We start from the raw sequence: 18,860 nt of genomic DNA, 5'->3' as shown, positions 1-18,860 counted from the left end.
CAAGACGGTTCCTCTGGAGACAATAGTTAACTTAATAATTATCTTAATAGTTACCTCGTTAAGTACTAGGTAACGTAAATTCACTATCTTCTAATAGGACGATAAGAGATGCTCAGATAAGCCCCCTAGAAAAACAATTTGGGAAAATGATGGAGAGAGTCCTGTATGGAGGGAAAGCCGGGTGAGTATCGCTAAAGATTACATAGGGATGAGTTTCTGACACAACTAGGCGTGGGAAGGAAGAGAAAAGACAACGACATTAAAGAACTTTAGTCCAAAGGGCTTGATGATTAACTCCTGGGAGGGATGTCAAAGAAAAATCAATGACAGATAACACCGAGGTTTCTAGCTTGTGGACCTGAATGGACAGTAACAGCAGCCAGAGAATTACAGAAAGAAGGTTACATAGATGTGAGAGTACACCGACCTTGCTTACTTATTTGCGACGCTGGGCCTGAAGCTACAACCATAGCATCCACACTATCACTGAGCTATGACATAGCCCCAAGAACCTTGTCCTGATAAAGCCAGAAAATAGGTAGGCCCTTGGAAGTTTAGCCAGGCAAAGCTGACCATGGAGGCAAAACGTCAGTACTAGTTCTTTAGCTGGCTGTCCTCTCTGGACTTCTGAGGACCACGAACAATTCCAAAGATTGTATAACACCTTACACAGACATAGGAGATCTTCTCTTACTGTACAATAGTACAGAAACAGTTCAAATCTCACATTTGAACATTAATGGCAGTGTGACGACATTTGTTTCTAACCTAGAAGGTGAGTGAGACTCCTGAATTCCAAGTGCCCAAGGCCATTAACAATTCCATTCCTCACTCTCCTGGTCCCAGTGTGCAACCTACCACCCACTTACCTTAGTGGGTCTTCATCACAGGAAGCTGGGTACAATTACATTGTTGGTCAGGTTTGTATTACTGTCATGTCCAGCTTTGTTTTTAAAAGGCCATGGAAAAACTCGAGATAATGAAAAACCCCACAAGAATGATTAAAAGAAGCAAAGAGAAGGTTAAAAGAGTTGGGTTGTTTCACTTAAGAAATATGTAATTACTGAGTGACTTAATCATCTCGAACTATACCATAGGTGGAGCTCCCAGGGCCCACACGGCATTGTCCCAATGCCACTGAGCAGGAAAGAGGCTGCAGATTACCGAACTGGTGACTGAGTAGGACACTGTTCCTTATCAACAGGGAAAAGAGGCAGATTGAAGAAATAGCTTCCAGACTGGAGGGTGGACAACAGGGTTGGCTTTTCCTAAGTGGAACTGGAAACAGAGGCACCGGAGCGCAGAAGCCTCTACAGAGGTAACAATGAGAATGCTTTTCTGCTGGTGATGAGGAAAATGTTCTGGAAGCAGACAGTGGTGAGGGTTGCCCAATACCAGGAGAGTCCTTTCTACACATATGCTCAAGACTCCTTGCATTTTTCAGGTTAATGGCATGCTAAAGTAAATACAAAGAAAGCTGAGCTTATTGGTGAGAAGTGGTATGCTGGCCAGGATTACACTAATGGTCTCAGATATGTCCTCTCAGACACCTGTATAGGCTGGTGTGGAACCACATCTTAGTGAAGACTGTCAAATGCTAGCCATGAGGAAAGGGCAGAAGGGAGGCAAGTTCCTCATGTCTGTGGTAGTTTTCCTCACCACAACCCTCCGCAATGAACTGGAAGAAAAGGAATTTGAAGTAGACTCCACTGTGAGAGGACTTGAGATTAGCACCTCATTCCAGACTCAGATTAACATGCAAATAGTATCAAGGTTTCCAATGGGCATCCCTTGGCGGAGGTGGGAAGGTAGGGGTGGGGTGAGGGTGGGAGTGGGGGGAGGAAGTGTGCTTACCAAGGACATGCAAGACTGGGCCTTCTAACTCAGAAAAATATGGTCTGAGAAGAAACAGTTGATAAGAAAAAGCAGTTTTCTATGTGAACGCCCTTTTAAAACTGTAGTCTTCAGTGAAGCCCCAATAGATAAGGATCAGCAAGCTCTGCTGAAGAGGCCTTGCCAGGTCCCAGCTTCCTGTAAGGCCTTGGAGGACATTCAAGAGCTCCAAGGGCTCCACACAGCATAGTCTGAATGCCACTGAACAGCAAAGAGGCAAAACAGTGACCACAGACTACTGAATCGGTGAGCTAGATACTAAGATAAGGCCATCCAGACTGTAAATATGTTGTTGCATGTTTGAGGGCTCTGATAAACTAAAAACTAGACAAGGACACAAGAATAATTCGCAACAGGAATAAAGGATTTGATAAATATTTTACATTCCTTATGCCACTGATGATTAATGTAATGAAAATTAAGGTGAACTCACTATCCTTTAATTTGGCAAACAAATATCACAGACTCATAAGAGTACTTTCCGAGCAGGGAGACATGCACTGTCATATATTTCTGGAAGGTATACAATTTGGTAAAACAAAATACCATTTTGGAATGAAATTTGGCAAGCCCCCTTGTCAGAATTAATCCTACAGAAACAGTTCCACAACCGTCTGTGACACAGTACAAGGTTAGTCATTGTAGCATCATTTCCTTAAGGAAATATTGGGGACAATATTTCCTTATTCATACAGAAGCATATTCACAGCATAAATTCACAACAGAAGCATAACTACAGCTATGGAATAAGAGTATAGTTGGGGGGACACCACAACATTAGGAACTGTATTAAAGGCTCACAGCATTAGGAACGTTGAGACCCATTATCCTAGGCTTTCCAGAAAGTGTTCTATCATGAGTGTCCAACCTTTTGGCATTACAATATACAATCATCTACAGGCGTGTTGAACGCCGTTCATGGCTATCTTGAGTTATATGCATCGTACACCCCTGCTTAGCCTGAGAGTTAGCTGAGAACCTGTAATGCTGGTGCATGCACTGTCCTAATGCTGGTGCATGCACTGTCCTAATGCTGGTGCATGTGCTGTCCTAATGCTGGTGCATGCGCTGTCCTGATGCTGGTGAATGCACTGTCCTAATGCTGGTGCATGCACTGTCCTAATGCTGGTGTATGCACTGTCCTAATGCTGGTGCATGCACTGTCCTAATGCTGGTGCATGCGCTGTCCTAATGCTGGTGTATGCACTGTCCTAATGCTGGTGCATGCACTGTCCTGATGCTGGTGAATGCACTGTCCTAATGCTGGTGCATGCACTGTCCTGATGCTGGTGAATGCACTGTCCTCAGGAGAAGCTGCAGCACAGGCTAGAACTCAACTGCATGGAGCTGGGTTCTAGGTGCATGTGCTTCACCGTCTGCCAGCCCACTCAAGCAGACAGTGAAGGCCGAGGGGCTCCTCCAGTCTGGGTGCTGACGAGCACCTTACTCACGTAGCTGCCTCCATACGTGGTGGTAGCATGGAGTCTTTACAGGACTGTCTTTATGGGTTCTGACTTAGCTGTGCTAATAATCCAGTCAAACAAAGGACAAGGCTCATAAATTTCCTTTTAAATTAGAAACTCGATTCATATAAATTCTGTTCGTTTTATGAAAAACAAATGTTTTATTCAGAGTAGAAGAATATGAATGTATTTATGTTATGATTCTATGAGATATACAGCAAAAAGCTGACAATCCACACAGGGCAAAAATAACAAGATTGCGTAGATAGGAGCTGTCTCCAAATCCCAGCACTGTGAGGGTAAAGCAAACTAACGGGGGTGGGGGTGGGGGGGAGAAAGGAAGGAAGGAAAGAAAACAGCGATGCAAACTCAACAAACCAAACCAAAAGCAACAGCAAACACACAGAGAAACAACAGCAAAAACAAGACCCTTCTGAGTTCCAACAGTAATGTAAATAAAATCCTTGCCTTCGTTCAGTGAGAGATGAAATATTCATAACTTACTGTTTGGAAAGACACAGCTTTTTCAATATAATTTGAAAGGCTGATCCTCTAATCTACTGTATAGAAATCTTCTGACGGAGCTCTAACACACAAGTGCAAAGCTTCCCAAGATTCTAATTTCCATATCTGTGTCGTCTATCAGTTCAATGTGAACACAACCGAGTGCTCACTGTAGTACATTTCTTCAGTAATTAAAAAAAACTTTAAACATTGCAAGTGAAATGCACGTGCCATGACATGGTTTTGTTTTCAATATAAATGACATTGATGATGATGAAACCAGTCTCGTCCGCAGTCCTTTTTCTTGAAAGATCACACAAAGAGTCAGGTAACCTTGCAGCCAAAGTTACCTGGAGGGTGGCAGCCTTCCAGGAGCAAGACTAGTGGGAAATCTCTAGAGTTAAGCAGTGGGAGCTTAAACGGGTAGCTTCCAAACTTCCTGAAGTAAGTTCAAGTAAGAAACACATTTCCATGACAACCCAGAACACGGATACTCTGCACACAAATGTGATGACAGCTTTCCAAGTTTCATTAGTTCATTAGGCTTGGATGTGTGCACTATGATATCTCTATTCATTCATTCATTCATTCTTACTGCTGCTGCTGCTGCTGCTGTTACGGTTCTCAGTGCTGGTGATAATCCACTAAGCTGGCATCACAACCCATTTCAATGTCAAAAATCACTGGTCTGCAAAGCATTGCCTTTAATGTCTTGGTCTTTCAGGATGCCTGTTGAGGTGTCTTCCTGCCTTCCACATTCTTTCTGGAGTTACTGATTCTCACTTGGTTCCTCGGATCGTCTATCTGTATATGGAACTCCAGTGCAGACTTCACCTCAGGACCCCAGAGCCACATACTCAATTGTCTGTTAGCGTCTCTAAGACATCTCACAACCTACTTCTGCGTTATTAGAATCTACTTTCCTATCAATAACCCCGAGGTATCACTTTCTATGCTATATATGCTGGGCTGCTCTTAACTCCAGGTGGCCAGCCTCAGGGCCGTGCTCTCTTGACTCCTAACCCACGGTGTCGTCTCCTTCCCCCTCCAACTTCTCTCTTTGGGACTAAAAATTTCTACAACACAGCTTTATTTTGCTGTGACTGTACCTATCTCCAAGCCTTAGTTAATGGCACCTGCTTAGCTGACATGTCAGACACCTGGGAACTCTTCTTCCCCTCTTCTTCCCTTTCCTCCCTCCTCCCTCCCCTCTCCCCCTCCTCTCCTCTCCCCTCTTCTCCTTTGCCCTCTCCCCTCCCCTTTCTCTCCCCCTCCACTCCTCTCAACTATCCTCCCCTTTCTTTCCCTCTCCCTCCTCCTGTCCCTTCCCCTTCCACTCCTCCCCTCTCCTCTCCCCTCCCTTCTCCTCTCCTCCCCTCCCCTTCTTCTCCCCTCCTCTCATCTCCTCCCTTCTCCTTTCCTCTCCCCTCTTCTGTCTCTTCCTCTCCCCTCTCCTCCCCTTCCTCTCTCCTCTCCTCTGTGTCTTCCTCTCCCCTCCCCTCTCCTCTGTCTCTTCCCTTCCCCCTCCTGTCCCTTCTTCTCTCCTCCTATCTCCCCTCCTCCTGATACTAAATCATTAAATTCTGTTTCTCATCATTACATCATACGTCATTACTCCAGGACTTCCCCATCACTACTACAACTTCACTCCCATCAGCACCAGAGAGGCTTCTGCCCAAGAGCCTCAGCAGTGACGTCATTCTTCTCCAGTCCATCCCACCCTGACCTTAGTGGGATTTTCAAACCATGCGAATCTAATCATACCCCGTCCTGCTGTCAAATGCCAGAACCTTTAGGACGAAGGCCCAGCTCCCCAGTGCTGCTCTCTGGCCTCCCCATGGCCTCCAGGCTCATTTCTGGAGTCTTGGTTCCTGACATCTTTCCCTCACCCCACCCCCATGTCCATGGAAGTGGCAATCAGATCTGGGTGCACATTAGAATCACATAGGTAATGTCTGACATCCCTTCAGAACTATTCAATAGATCTAATTAGTTAGTGACTGTCAGGCCTAGCCAGCAGACCCACTGCTTTAAATGCAGTGAAGGCCTTCCAGCAGTCCCCAGCGGTCCCCAGTGGTCCCCGCGCCCCAAAGCTCCTCCCTGTCCCACTCTCTAGGTGTGCCACCAACGCTGTGAATGCCCAGCCACAGCTTCACGCTCCATGTCTAGTGCTCAGCTAAAAGGGCATTTTATCTCTTTTTTTCTTTTTTCCTTTTACTGAAAATATATATATATTTTTTTTACCCTCACACAATTTATCCCAATTACCGTTGCCCCTACCTCTACTCCTCCCGGTTCCTCCCACCACCCTTCCCATTCAGATCCACCCTACTTCTGTCCCTCATTAGAAACCAAACAGTCTTCCAGGGGATAACAATAAAATAAATACAGTAAGACAAAACCAAAACAAACACGTCAGAATAGGACAAAATGAATATTCAGATGGAAGAGAACCCAAGAAACAGACGTGGACACAGAGACCTCCTCATCCACACAGCCAGGGATCCATAAAAACACTGAATTGAAAGAAAGGGCCACTTTCTACAGGGCTATGTTCCTGAATCCCCCAGAGGCCTCAGCATTCTAAGTTCCCTAGCGATTCTTACTTCCCTTATCTCAAGCTAGCGGATTTAACATCTCTTTAGCCTGGCATTAGTGTCTGTCCAATAGACAGCTGCAAACTGAATACAAAATAAATTATATTAAGAGACATGATGGGAAGATTCAGTTAAGGAAAACGTTAAAGAATTGATCTATAGGAAGTAAACTGGCAATGGTGGCATCTTTGAAGAAACGTCTCCTTCCCATCAAGCAAGCAGGGGACAGTAAACAGGGCCACTGTGTGCCGTTGTCCAGTCTTGTCTTAGGAAAGCTTTTACCAAGGGAAGTATCGGCTTCATCCCGCTGGCACATCCAAGGTGGAAGATGTCAGAAATAGTTCCCTCTACTTGGCAAATGAAGAACTGGCAGAGTGACCCAGGGGGAGCTGAGTCATGTGGGGGCCACACACCTCCACTGTGTTCCAGCACCAGGCTCTCCCTTCCTGAGGGACATTCAAAGGAAGGACGCTGAACTTGTGGAGAAATGAAAGCTAACACTTCCACGGCGGCAGCTCCCAGCCATGGTTCATGCAGTGCATATTAAGGTGCTCATTAAAGTCTTGCTGTAATCGAAAAAATTATATATGTGCGATGAGAATGAGTTAGTGTTAATGGAAGAACCTTAACTTCTGCCTCCCCTGACTTTGTGCTTTCTAGTTGTATCTTAACCTTGCGTTTTTGTGGGACTCTGTGCAGTTTATCTGTAGGCGCAAAGTCAGGTTTGAGATATAATTCCATTAACCACATACGCAACTCCATAGTCTATTATGTTGCATCAACTTTTTCTGTAAAAATAAATTGTTAAGGATATTATTCCTGGAACAGAATAAATTCTTGGAATTACTGAGTAACTTATGTACCGCACCACTGTTCCAAGAACAGATCACTTATTTCAGCATGACAAAGTAAAGTTATTAATCTTCTGGCTTCCACTTCAACAATGAGAAATGCTGAGGGATGCGCAGACACCTGCATTCCATTTCAGTTCAACTTTATATCATCCATAAACATCTCTGTTTTGGACACCTCATCCAAACAAATGCTCACAGCATACTCAATGTAGCACTCGATTTTATGCAACTATAAAAGTTCCTTGATGTTAATTACAGAGACAAATGTCTCATCACACATTTGGTTACCAGATAGCATAATTAGTTTTCTCCATTAACCTTTCAGATATAAAATTTGATTTCCAAGTAAAAAAACATTGTAAAACCTTTGGAACTCAAATAACATAGTATATTTGTACACGCTTGGAAAAAAAATGTAATACTCAGAGAACAATTTTATGGATTCTTATTTACAAGGATAGTGATTGTCTGGAATAGGAAAGAAAAATCTGTCTCGACTTTGCAATGATTTTAAATACATTGTCAAGTACACATGTAATAAGCTGTCCTTTGTGCAGAGACGAGGTACAGTAACCTGACCATGAGTGGAATGTGCCCTCCATCTCCCCTGCTTGAGGCTGAATCAGGTCATCAGAGCCTCTCATCTCTGAGAGAGACAGACAAAGAACGCTAAGACAACAACCAAACAACCAAGGCGAAAGTGCTCAGCCTGCTGAGGGTGATGGGACAGCGTTGTGTCACATGGCAAGGTTTCCACCAAGAAACCACATATGCAATGATGGGCGACAAGACTTGGGCAGATGGTGGTGTGGCAGCATCCTAGCTTTGTAAGTATATTCCTTGATCGCCACACAATGACAGACTTGCCTGGAGCTGCACAACTGGAGTCTTTTCTGTTCAAAGCTAAACTGCCCACAAATGACTATGTCATACCACAGCTTGCTAAGGACTATGTTGTAGGTCCCATGGTTGAGAAACATGTTTGATAGTTATAACCTACTGACATTTATGTGTATTTATGCTGCCAACATGTTAGGAGAGAAAGAAGACCTCACTGCACTACTACATGGGACATTCCTATGCAGGAAAACTGTCTCTTCTCAATGTAGTATCTCACTCAGATTAGCTGACAAGTAACAAGAAATTATAGTTAGCATGTTTCAACATGGTACTCACTCATCCACTCAAAAATAGTTATTAAGGACCTGTACTATGCCAAGTTCTGCACTGCATTTAAACTCAGAAGTCTTGCCCTTATAAAAGAGACAGAAGTCTCCGAGCCTGGAATGATAAATAATGGAGGGCCACATAGAAGGTGGAAGAGGTCACTCTAGATTGAGACCAGCAGTGGACATACCCAGGATGCACTGAAATATTTCAGAAGCACCTTGACAAGTGGTGTGAGAGTCTAAGGCCATGGAGGTAGAAGATGGTTAATACACAGGATGATAGGACAGCTTCTTATTTCAGAGGGACAGGTTGGGGGTGGGGAGCTCTTATCAACTTAATGAAATAGGAAACATACACATTAAAACTAAACATCTCATTGTTACAGTTGACATATTTTACTTCTCAAATGAGAATCCAGTTAGTTACTAAATATGTGTATATTTACAGTAGAGTAACAAATTTTAAGAGGTACAAAAGTTGAGAAACAAAGTTTCAAATGGGATGGTTTCACTTAAACCCAAGTTTAAAATCAGATTCTTCCTTCCTTCCTCAAGCAGCTGTTGATGTTTCCTCCGAGAACAGCAGTGCTGGACAGAGCTAGCCCTTAGTTATAATGTAGCAGGAGAGGAACATAATTAAATTTTTTAACATTTCTACTTCAATAGGGATCTCATGAATCCCTGCTGCAGAGAAGACGCAGGGTGGGGTGCATGCTGGCTACCTAAAAGATGCTTCAGGATGACATAGAACCAGTGAAGAAGGAAGGAAGGTGGTGAGGTGTGTGGCCGGCAGTTTGAGGAGGCAGGCCCACTGTAAGAGCGCAAAGTTGGGCATCACCAAAGAGCTACACCAGCTGGGCATTGGGGCTAAGGAGGGAAGTGTCAGACAGAAATAAACAGGAAAGACACAGTCTATGTTGGGGGCCTTATCATGCTAAGGAGTGTGGGCCTTAAGTGGAAAGCATTAAATCATGGGGTCTGTCAGGCAGGAAGCTCCAAGGTCTGTATGATGCTGGGAGGAAGCTCACAGTGCTCCCTGGATCAACCACTGCATGATGTTTGGGCTGCTGGCATGCCCAAACTGACTCCCCTGCTTCTGGTGCATCCTTTTCTTGGTTGCTTTCTCTCCAATAATCTGCAACACAAACACACACACACACACACACACACACACACACAATGGTTTCTTGTATCAGTGTACTAGGCTTATTTTAAGCTTAGAAGTGCAAAATACACTGTACAAACCTTTACTTCCATAATATACACGCATACTGTTGGGGAGAGCTAGGAAGGGGAAAGTATCACTATGTCTCATAGTCTGCCCTTTGAGAACAAAGTTTTCATGACCTAATCACAATCAATGTAGAAGTAAGACATGATATCTACAGTTCTCACTTAGGGAGCAGTTGTTGGACAACACGGAGCCTTCCCGAGAAAGGCAACCTTTCTCAAGACAGATTATAACTCTCAAGACCCTGTGCAGGTGCTCAAGAGTTGTGCAGGTGATGCCAGTCCCTCTGGTCCCTCGGAAGGCATCCCTGGGAAGGTGTGACTTGTTGCCCCAGGAAGATGATGATAGCTGCTAGGTTCATTGCTGGAACTGAATGACGCATGGCTTCATTTTCCTTAAGTAAAACACCCTGCTTTGTGTGGACTCTGAGAACGAGGTAGAGTAAACCCTGTTGTTCAATGGGTCAGTGTTGCCCCTGGCTGTTTGCTTCTATGAAGGTTCCACTGTCACGGCAAGGCTCAACGCTAGGAGAACATGCGGCCTTTTAATTTTGATCTTCAACATGTTGCTAGTTTTTACAAGTAAGTTTATCTATCTCCTTTTTGAACTTTTCTGGATTTATAAAAGAAAATATTTCAAATTGTATCTCACGAACCAATATCAGAAAACTCAACTTTTAGCTTTAACATGTATAGTGGTTTCAATGATAACGGTGCCCATAGGTTTATAATTTGAACATTTGGTTCCCGAGTGGCGGACTGTTTAGGAAGGATTAAGAAGTACAGCCTTTTTGGAGGAGGTGTGTCACTGGAGTGGGCTTTGGAAGCTGTAAACCAAGCACTCTGCGCGTTTCTGACTTCTTGACTGAGGATCAGGATGCAAGCTCTCGCTTGCTGCTCCAGTACCATGCCTGCTTGCTTGCTGCCATGTTTCCCGCCATGACGACCATGGATGATCCCCCTGAAACTGTAAGCAAGCCCCCAATTTAATACTTTCCTTTATAAATTGCCTTGGTCAGAAGAAGGAAGGAGAGGGCCCTGGTCCTGGAAAGGCTTGATGCAGCATTGTAGGGGATTGCCAGGACAGAGAGGTGGGAAAGGTTGATTGGGGAACGGTGGAGGGAAGAGGGCTTACGGGACTTATGGAAAGGGGGGAACCGGGAAAGGGGAAATTATTCGGAATGTAAACAAAGAATATAGAAAATTTTTAAAAAGTTAAAAAATAAATAAAATACATTGCCTTGGTCATGGCGTTTTATCACAGCAACAGAACAGTGAGTAAGCAATGGCAGATGACGAGAACTTCCTCAGAGAGGTTCTATGAAACACTGAAGTTGGGTTTATCAGCTGCTGCTGAAGTTTCAACAGAGTATTGCGTTCTAAGACGGGTCTCTGGTTTGATGCAGCAGTCTGATATGTTCATGTACCAGTGTCCAAAAACTTAATGGGCCAGTACCATTATAAACAGAACACTCTACGAACTGCTTCTGAGCATCTGAAGAGGAATCCAGGCCACACTAGCCTCAGGATATAATTTACGTCAGGACAGGTCGGGAGACATGGTGCAAATAAACAAGCAGTCTGATGTGACAACTGTTCAAACAGGTCCAGGGAAGCATCTGCACTGTTACCTAGACCACGATAAGGCCAGGCACGGAAAAAAAAAATGAGATGGTGCATGTTAAGTACTGGGAAGGAGTGATGCTAGTTTTCAGCAGTAAAACACTCAGAAGACAAACCCTTTGAATTTGGAAGGAGATAGAGAGATCGAATAATACAAATTAAGAGTATGAGCTTCCCGGTTTGAAAAGATGCTGCTTAGAGTCTGTGCTTAAGGGGAATCTGATGAAGGCGTCTGGCAGGCAGTGCTTCTCTATCACAGGAGATAAAGACATTTTCTCAAGAGTTTTGTTGAAGGTGTCATCATTTTTTAATGCTAAAAAACTGTGTGGGTGTTTTGCCTACCTGTGTATCTGTATACCACATGCACGCATACAGGGTCTATGGAAGACAGAACAAGGGGTCAGTTCCCCGGCACTGGAGTTATCAATGATGGTGAGTGTCATGTGGGCATGCGGAGTCAAACCTTGGTCCTCTGCAAGAGCAGCCAGTACATTTCACTGAGCTATCTCTGAAGCCCCCGAAGTTACTAACTATTGATCTGAGACCAAACTCAAGTTTTCTGAACCTAAGTCTACTTTTTCTCTACTGGGCTATAAACTGAGAAGTTTGTGGCCTGGGCAATATTGGAATTAAACTTTAAATGTGGCCTGGGTGATACTGGAATTGAACTTTGAACATTGTCAAAACAGACTGGATTTTGCGAGGAGTCTGGAACTGGGACAGCGTAGGAGAGCTCTCTGGTAGGAGAGAGAAGATGACAGAAGCAGCCTTAGTAAGAGGGCAGAGACAAGAAAGCAAGGATCTCCTGGGGCCTACGAGAAGAGACCACTTTGGCACAGAACATTTTTTTTCCAGTGTAAATAAAATAGAAGAGAAGAATAGAAAGGTAAGCTAGGGAGACACCGAGCAGGAAGATAGGAGGATGGGCCACATTTTCTATATGAAGCAGAAGCAGAAAGACTCTGGCCAGATCACATTCAAATGCAGCTCTTGTTACTGGTTCCACAACTCAGAGCAAGTGAACATTTCTACAGATCTACATCTCTCATCTACAGATGGAAACACCTTCTTAGAAGTGTGGTGAGTTAAGAAGACCATGAATACCCTCTCTTTCTCAGAGGTTCCTGAGCTTCTCCAGGTCTGAACTATAAGCTTCCTCCTACCTGGGCTGCCCATCTTCATCTAGAGGAGTACCACTTCCTGGGGAGCAGGCATTTGGAAGCAGCAGGGATGCTGGTAGGATTGGATGGATCAATTATGGACGCTGAATTCTCAGGTAAGGGAGACACACTTGATTCTCTAGTCTCTGCAGAGAAGTCACTCAGTTAGATCAGCTCACATGAGCAGCGTGTGAGGAAAGGATCAGAGACAGTCCTACCATGACGAAAAGATCTCAGAGCAGGGAGTCAAGATGCCTGAATTTAAGTGTGGTCAGCTGCTAAGCACTGTGTGGCCCTTATACAAGTTGCTTCTATCTCTGAGATAAGACTCACATGTGTAAAGCAGGAGGAAGACTGAGGTCTGTTTCCTAGGATAGCAGTGATAGTAACTATGTGACTAATGAAAAGGGTGGGACAAGGCTAGCTGCAATGCCCCCCCACACCCCCTACACCCCCCACCCCCACCCTGCCCTCTGAGTAGACAGGCTGCTTAAGAATGACCAAGTTTGCATCGGAAGCTACAAATGTATTTAATGTGCCCAGGAGACTTTGTTTTTGTTTGTTTGTTTTTTGTTTTGTTTCATTTTGTTTTGTTTATTCAATATATTTTTTATTTACATTTCAAATGATTTCCCCTTTTCTGGTCCCCCACTCCCTGAAAGTCACATAAGCCCCCTTCCCTCCCCCTGTTCTCCCACCCACCCCTTTCCACTTCCCTGTTCTGGTTTTGCCTTATACTGCTACACTGAGTCTTTCCAGAACCAGGGGCCACTCCTCCATTCTTCTTGTACATCATTTGATGTGTGGGTTATGTTTTGGGTATTCCAGTTTTCCAGGCTAATATCCACTTATTAGTGAGTACATACCATGATTGATCTTTTGAGACTGGGTTACCTCACTTAGTATGATGTTCTCCAGCTCCATCCATTTGCCTAAGAATTTCATGAATTCATTGTTTCTAATGGCTGAATAGTACTCCATTGTGTATATATACCACATTTTCTGTATCCATTCCTCCAATGAGGGACATCTGGGTTCTTTCCAGCTTCTGGCTATTATAAATAGGGCTGCTATGAACATAGAGCATGTATCCTTATTACATGCTGGGTAATCCTCTGGGTATATACCCAGGAGTGGTATACCCAGGAGACTTTCTAATAGGGAAGCCGAACAGACCTCAACGTTTCTGAAGTCTTTGGGGAATTGGGGTTTGAGTATAATCACACATTTGGTTCTGACTGCAATCTTCGAAACCATGGAGTTCAATGACTGAACGATGACTGTAGTCCTCTAGCTGGCTAGAGGTTCACAGGACTCTAAGGGGGGGGGGGCTGTGAGGTTCTCCAGTGTCCTTTACCCTTCTGGGGACAGCTTTGCTCTCCTTTTATCAGTAGTTCATGGCAGGGGCCCTGTAGGGGAGTGCATCAGAATTAAGCATAGCCTGTGGCCTAGGGCAGGATCTCTGAGCATCTCTGTAAACCCCCAAACTCCCCTACAGAATGGAAACAATGGGGCTTTTTTATTAGGACAATAAATGGCATACCATTTAGAGTTCTTAGTGCTATGCTGCACCTGACTTTCGAGAAATGCTACCTATGCTGGCTGTATTCTTGGTGTCTCCTCCCTGGGCTATGAAGCAAAAGCAGCACTGACACAGAAAGGGCAGGTCCATTAAGTGGGCGTGGTGCTGTGAGCGAAGTTTCTGCTAAGGGGAATGAGTGCGGTTTAGACCCTAGATGCTGGTATTCAAGGGCTCTGCCCTTTCCCATTTCACTTGACCTCAGGTCGCACCCACTCTCGCCATGATACATGATGAAACCTCAGGAAGGAAGGTTTCCTTCCTTCCCGGGCCAGTACTTCTGGGGACCAGCCTGTTTAATCCCTAGCTGAAGAGCAGCCACCCCAGCTCTCCAAAGAGGAGCACTGCACTGTGGTCAAGGACTAAGTCCCTAGCTTAAGAGGCATGTGAAGACTTCTGTGTGTTCTCTTGAGGGCAATTCTGGTGCCCTTGGCAAGGGTATCCTTATCAAGAAAGAGATTACAAGACACAGAGATCTAGACTCCAATCAGCCATCACTGCCGAACCTCGTATTCCATTCGCTGAAAGCTGTGCTACTGAACCAAATATGAGAAAGACCAACACACACCAGCGGTTGGCGCACTTGCAACGAGAGTTCAACAAATATTTGCTAAATGAATAAATTAATGAGACTTGAACTCCTGACAAAGAAATATGCCTCAGATTTATATCCTACAAAATTAAAGCTGAACTAAAAGCTGAAGTATAAAAAGGGACTTCATTTAATATTTGTCTCACCATTACAAAGAACACATTGCCTCATTAAAACGTGTCTGTCTTCTAGCTAAAGCCTCAATAATCCTTGGCTTGGCTGGGTAGAGGAGAGCTCAGGAGTTAGGTTCTGTTACTGGCAGCACATCCTTTCACTCTGAGCTTCAGGTCTCATTATTTTGAGAATAATAACAACTGCTCTGATTGTAGAAGGACTCCCAGATAGCAGAAGAATACTCTCTAAAGTGCAACCCTCACTTACGATCTAATTGTAGACAAGCCTGTCTGCTTATCAGTCTGTTGCTGGCCAGTACCTCCCTTCCCACTAGGAATCTTCTGCCTATGCAAATCTCAGTGGATCAAGGTCTAGCTCCCCACCCTACCTTTGCACCTAGCTCTTGAGACGTTCCCTGTTCCTTTCCAACAGCCGTTTAATTACTGTTCAGGCAGAAAACACACACTGTGGAGTGTTTAAAGATCATGCAGAACTTGCCCTACGATTCCACTTAGGTTAAGTGACCTTTGGTATCTTCCTCAACATCTCTAAGCCTTATCTAAAGTGAGGGTGACAATGCTTGTGAGGCTGTGCTGTAGAGAGTAAATCAGAACATTGTATGGAGGCCTTGCAGGCCGTGCTCACACTTCCTCTGTGGTGATTGCTTGCATACTGCACCTTTCTTCCAGAACTGTCTTATCCACACCACCCCCCTCAAAGGACTTTAGTCCTCAGAGCAGGGTCCCTGTCCCATCCATTTCTGACAGCACTCACATTCCAGAAAGGGTCTCAGCTCCCAGCATTCCCTCACAGAAAGTCTTGTTGAGTTGATTGTGTCTCTCTCCAAACAGTTCTCAAATCTTTACTGATTTGAAGAACTGGCTTGAGAAAGTCAAAGTCCACAGGGTAAAGTGACCTCTTCTAACCCTTCATCAAATCAACAACATGTGAGCAATGCCTGAAGCACTCACAGGGGTCATCCTTCCAGGCAGCTGCTTCACCATTCTGAATAGACTACATTAATTAGCAGCCTAAACATATTCCAAAGAAATAGATTTGATGCGGGAAGTTCTGCTAAATTCTAGGGTACCCTCTATTCCCCTGAGACAAGTACTTGAATCTTCTAGATGCAGAGTGTTGCAGAGGGCACACATACCTGAATACAGAGCTTCCTATGTAAAGTCATGGAAGCTATGTGCTAGTACTTTTTACAACTCTCAAGTATTTAAGCATCAAACTCTTCTACATCCATACCCTAGGAATGAATAGGCCTCAGCAATTTATCAAATAAGCCTGATATAAAAATCTATGTTTTAAGAAGAGTAACAAACTGTCAACAGCAAAATTCTTAGTTTAGGTTGTCATCTGAAACTATTTCCTGTTCTATGAAATTATGTTTCCAAATCATCTGCACTTCTTTTTAATTGGCCTAGAGGATCTTTGGGAACCAGATCTGATCTTCCCCCAGAACAGGTACTTCCTCAACTTCTGAACTGCTTGTTAAAGGCTTTTATACAAACCATTGTCAAGATGGACTCAATGCCTGGCCCTTAATGATATCTTCAATTCAAACATAGTAGTAAGAACATTTGCCCTGTCCAAGAGTTTGCATTTACTGAATTCTGAGTACTAGCATCTCCCTCATCTTCATCCTTTCTTTCAACCTCACAATTTGTTACTCACACCTCTACAATTTCCCAAGCAACAATAGGAAGGAGCTGCCAGGAGGCCTTCGCTGGACAAGAACTAAATCCAGGACAAGATGTTCCGCTTGCATGAGAAATGTAAATTTTCTACCAGAAAGTAAATTTATTTTCTCAGATGGCTTCAAGTGGTACTTAAAGAACTCATCTCACCCAGGTTAGAGTACAGGAGGGAGTCTAATCTGAGACAGGTCTCTTTGTGGGCCATAGCAGCTCACTTGATTTTGGTGTTCAGTGTTCCTAATAGTCAGAAGGTACTGGGAGTGGTGCTGGTCTTGGGACTGTCCCTGCCTTATTGACCCGAGTGCCTGTGAGGATCATTCTGGTAGGAGGCTCATGTCTATTTCACTCTTCTAAGTGTGTGTTCTGCCTGACCCTTTGCAAGCTTTGGACCCTCTTTCTTCCTTAAACCAAAACAGTGAAAGAGATCTTGGGCAAAAATACAGTTGTTACAATGCTTTAATCTGAAACAAAACAAAACAAAACAAAAGTACCAATCTGGATCTAAGCGGCAATCCAAGCACAGAGCACAGATATCCTCCGGCACTGGGTAGTTCTCATCCTGGCTCTCAAACACTCTTACCCTGATTTCCCACAGGCTCTCTCCTTCCTGGTTCTGTAGTACCTGGCCCACACCCTACTATCTGAGGTTGTACAGAGTCCAGGATGGAAAAGTTGAAGCTAAATGTCACCATATACCCTTTACCTTGATAAACACTTTTAGAGGAAGCATCCTGGACAGTTGGATGTCATGTACAGATAACAAACTGTATACGTAAGATGCTTCGTGTACAAGCCTCATGCCTAAGCTATGCATACACAGGCAAACAGAGTACACTCTAGGCTACCTACATACCTGTGGGCACTTGTCAGAAGGTTTAGAGGATGCTGCTTTTTCTCCCTCTGTCTCTGAGGTAGGTAAGGTAGCAAGGGTAAGAGCAAGACAAAGTCATCTTTTCTCTCTGACCACAAATGTTAGCGAGAAAGACACAGCCAGGAAGTGCAAAGCCGTCGAGTACTAAGAGGCACTATCAAGAGGTGTCGAGGCAGACAATCACACTTTTATTCTCCTTCTGCTGTTTGGACTATAGATTTAATTTAATTGTGTCATGGCAGGATTAGCAACCAGGCCATAGAGGTGAAAGGACATTCTAATAAGACAGCACATCCATCCTCTATCCCACCCAAGGCAGAAGCAAAACCAAACAAATAGCAGCTTCCTGGAAATTGAATTTCTGTTATCCAGATGTCAAAGATGTAATACCCCAATTACACAAACTATTGCCAGCGAAGCATGCCAGCGAATATGCAATGTAAATGGGGTGAGCTCCGAGTGGCGAAAATGCACAGTCAGCATCTGGCTCTGTGACTGAGTGATAATTAGCACTGTGTGTAGACACTAATAAACATTTATGTCTGAAATTACAACTTTTAGCAATGTTAATAAGGAATATATTGGCAATCTGTAAAATAAAAGGTCTTGAAAAGACTGTCATGCATTAAGCAATGGCAGACATTTCCCGTTCTTCCACAATCTGCCCCCACCCCATCATGCCCCTGAAATTGCAAATGGCCACGCCGTGCTGTTTCGCTGAGAAATTAATTGACATAAGAACCTACCTAAGAAAATGGGTTGTGTCTCTTTGGTCTCCCCATTAACATCGCTGCTGAATTCTGAGATTTTGTACACCTCGTGGTGATAATCTGGCATGAGAAAATAACCAAAAATTAGGATTTTAATGACTGCAACAAATAGGAATTAGCAACTCCCATCTCCATATATATAATTTACAGTATATTTTCAAGAACTCTCACAGAAATTGTAGTCAATAGTAATCACCAAAACTTTGCTTACTGTGAAGTACAGGAACTTGAAATACTACTTTGCCTATACAAAACAGATATGCTTGGCTACAGTTTTTTATAGCAAGTATATATATTAAAAAAAAAGAAGAAGAAGAAGAAAAAGAAAAAGAAAGAAAGAGAGGAAGAAAAAGAAAATTCTTACCAAACCAAAGAGTTTCCCAAATTTATTTCCACAACCCATTTTTGTGAGCATACCAATAGTGTGCTTCTGAACTGCCTCTTTACTCGGTTTACCCAGAAAATCTCAGCTTAAAAGCACATATTTTTTTTTTAAAAAAGATATTGATGTGTTATTTTTTTAAAAAGTATACTTTGAAAAGAAGCAAGACTTTTACCTTTCACCTAAGTGAATCTTTTGCATTTAATTACTGCCCTTACTGAAGTTGCAATAGTTTATCTTCCAAAAAAATTGAAAAGCACCTGCACAGCAGAATCACTCACCATTAAAAAAGAAAGAAAGATTCTGAGTTCGAGGCCAACCTGGTCTACAGAGTGAGTTCCAGGACAGCCAGG

General features: G+C 43.7%; 1 protein-coding gene across 2 annotated transcripts in view; it reads right to left on the bottom strand.

Moving 5' to 3' along the window:
* Bend7 (BEN domain containing 7) overlaps positions 1 to 18,860 on the bottom strand; it is an 82,958-nt gene that overhangs the window by 61,979 nt on the left and 2,119 nt on the right. For both annotated transcript variants that reach the window (XM_052157088.1, XM_052157087.1), the window contains exon 2: positions 18,102 to 18,185. In XM_052157088.1, coding sequence (XP_052013048.1) covers positions 18,102 to 18,185 — 84 coding nt within the window. The remainder of the gene's footprint in view (positions 1 to 18,101; positions 18,186 to 18,860) is intronic.

This window comes from Apodemus sylvaticus, chromosome 14, assembly GCF_947179515.1.
Source record: "Apodemus sylvaticus chromosome 14, mApoSyl1.1, whole genome shotgun sequence".
Classification (NCBI taxonomy): Eukaryota; Metazoa; Chordata; class Mammalia; order Rodentia; family Muridae; genus Apodemus; species Apodemus sylvaticus.
The sequence above is the reverse complement of the archived record's forward strand: the minus strand, read 5'-3'. Positions and strand labels throughout refer to the sequence as shown.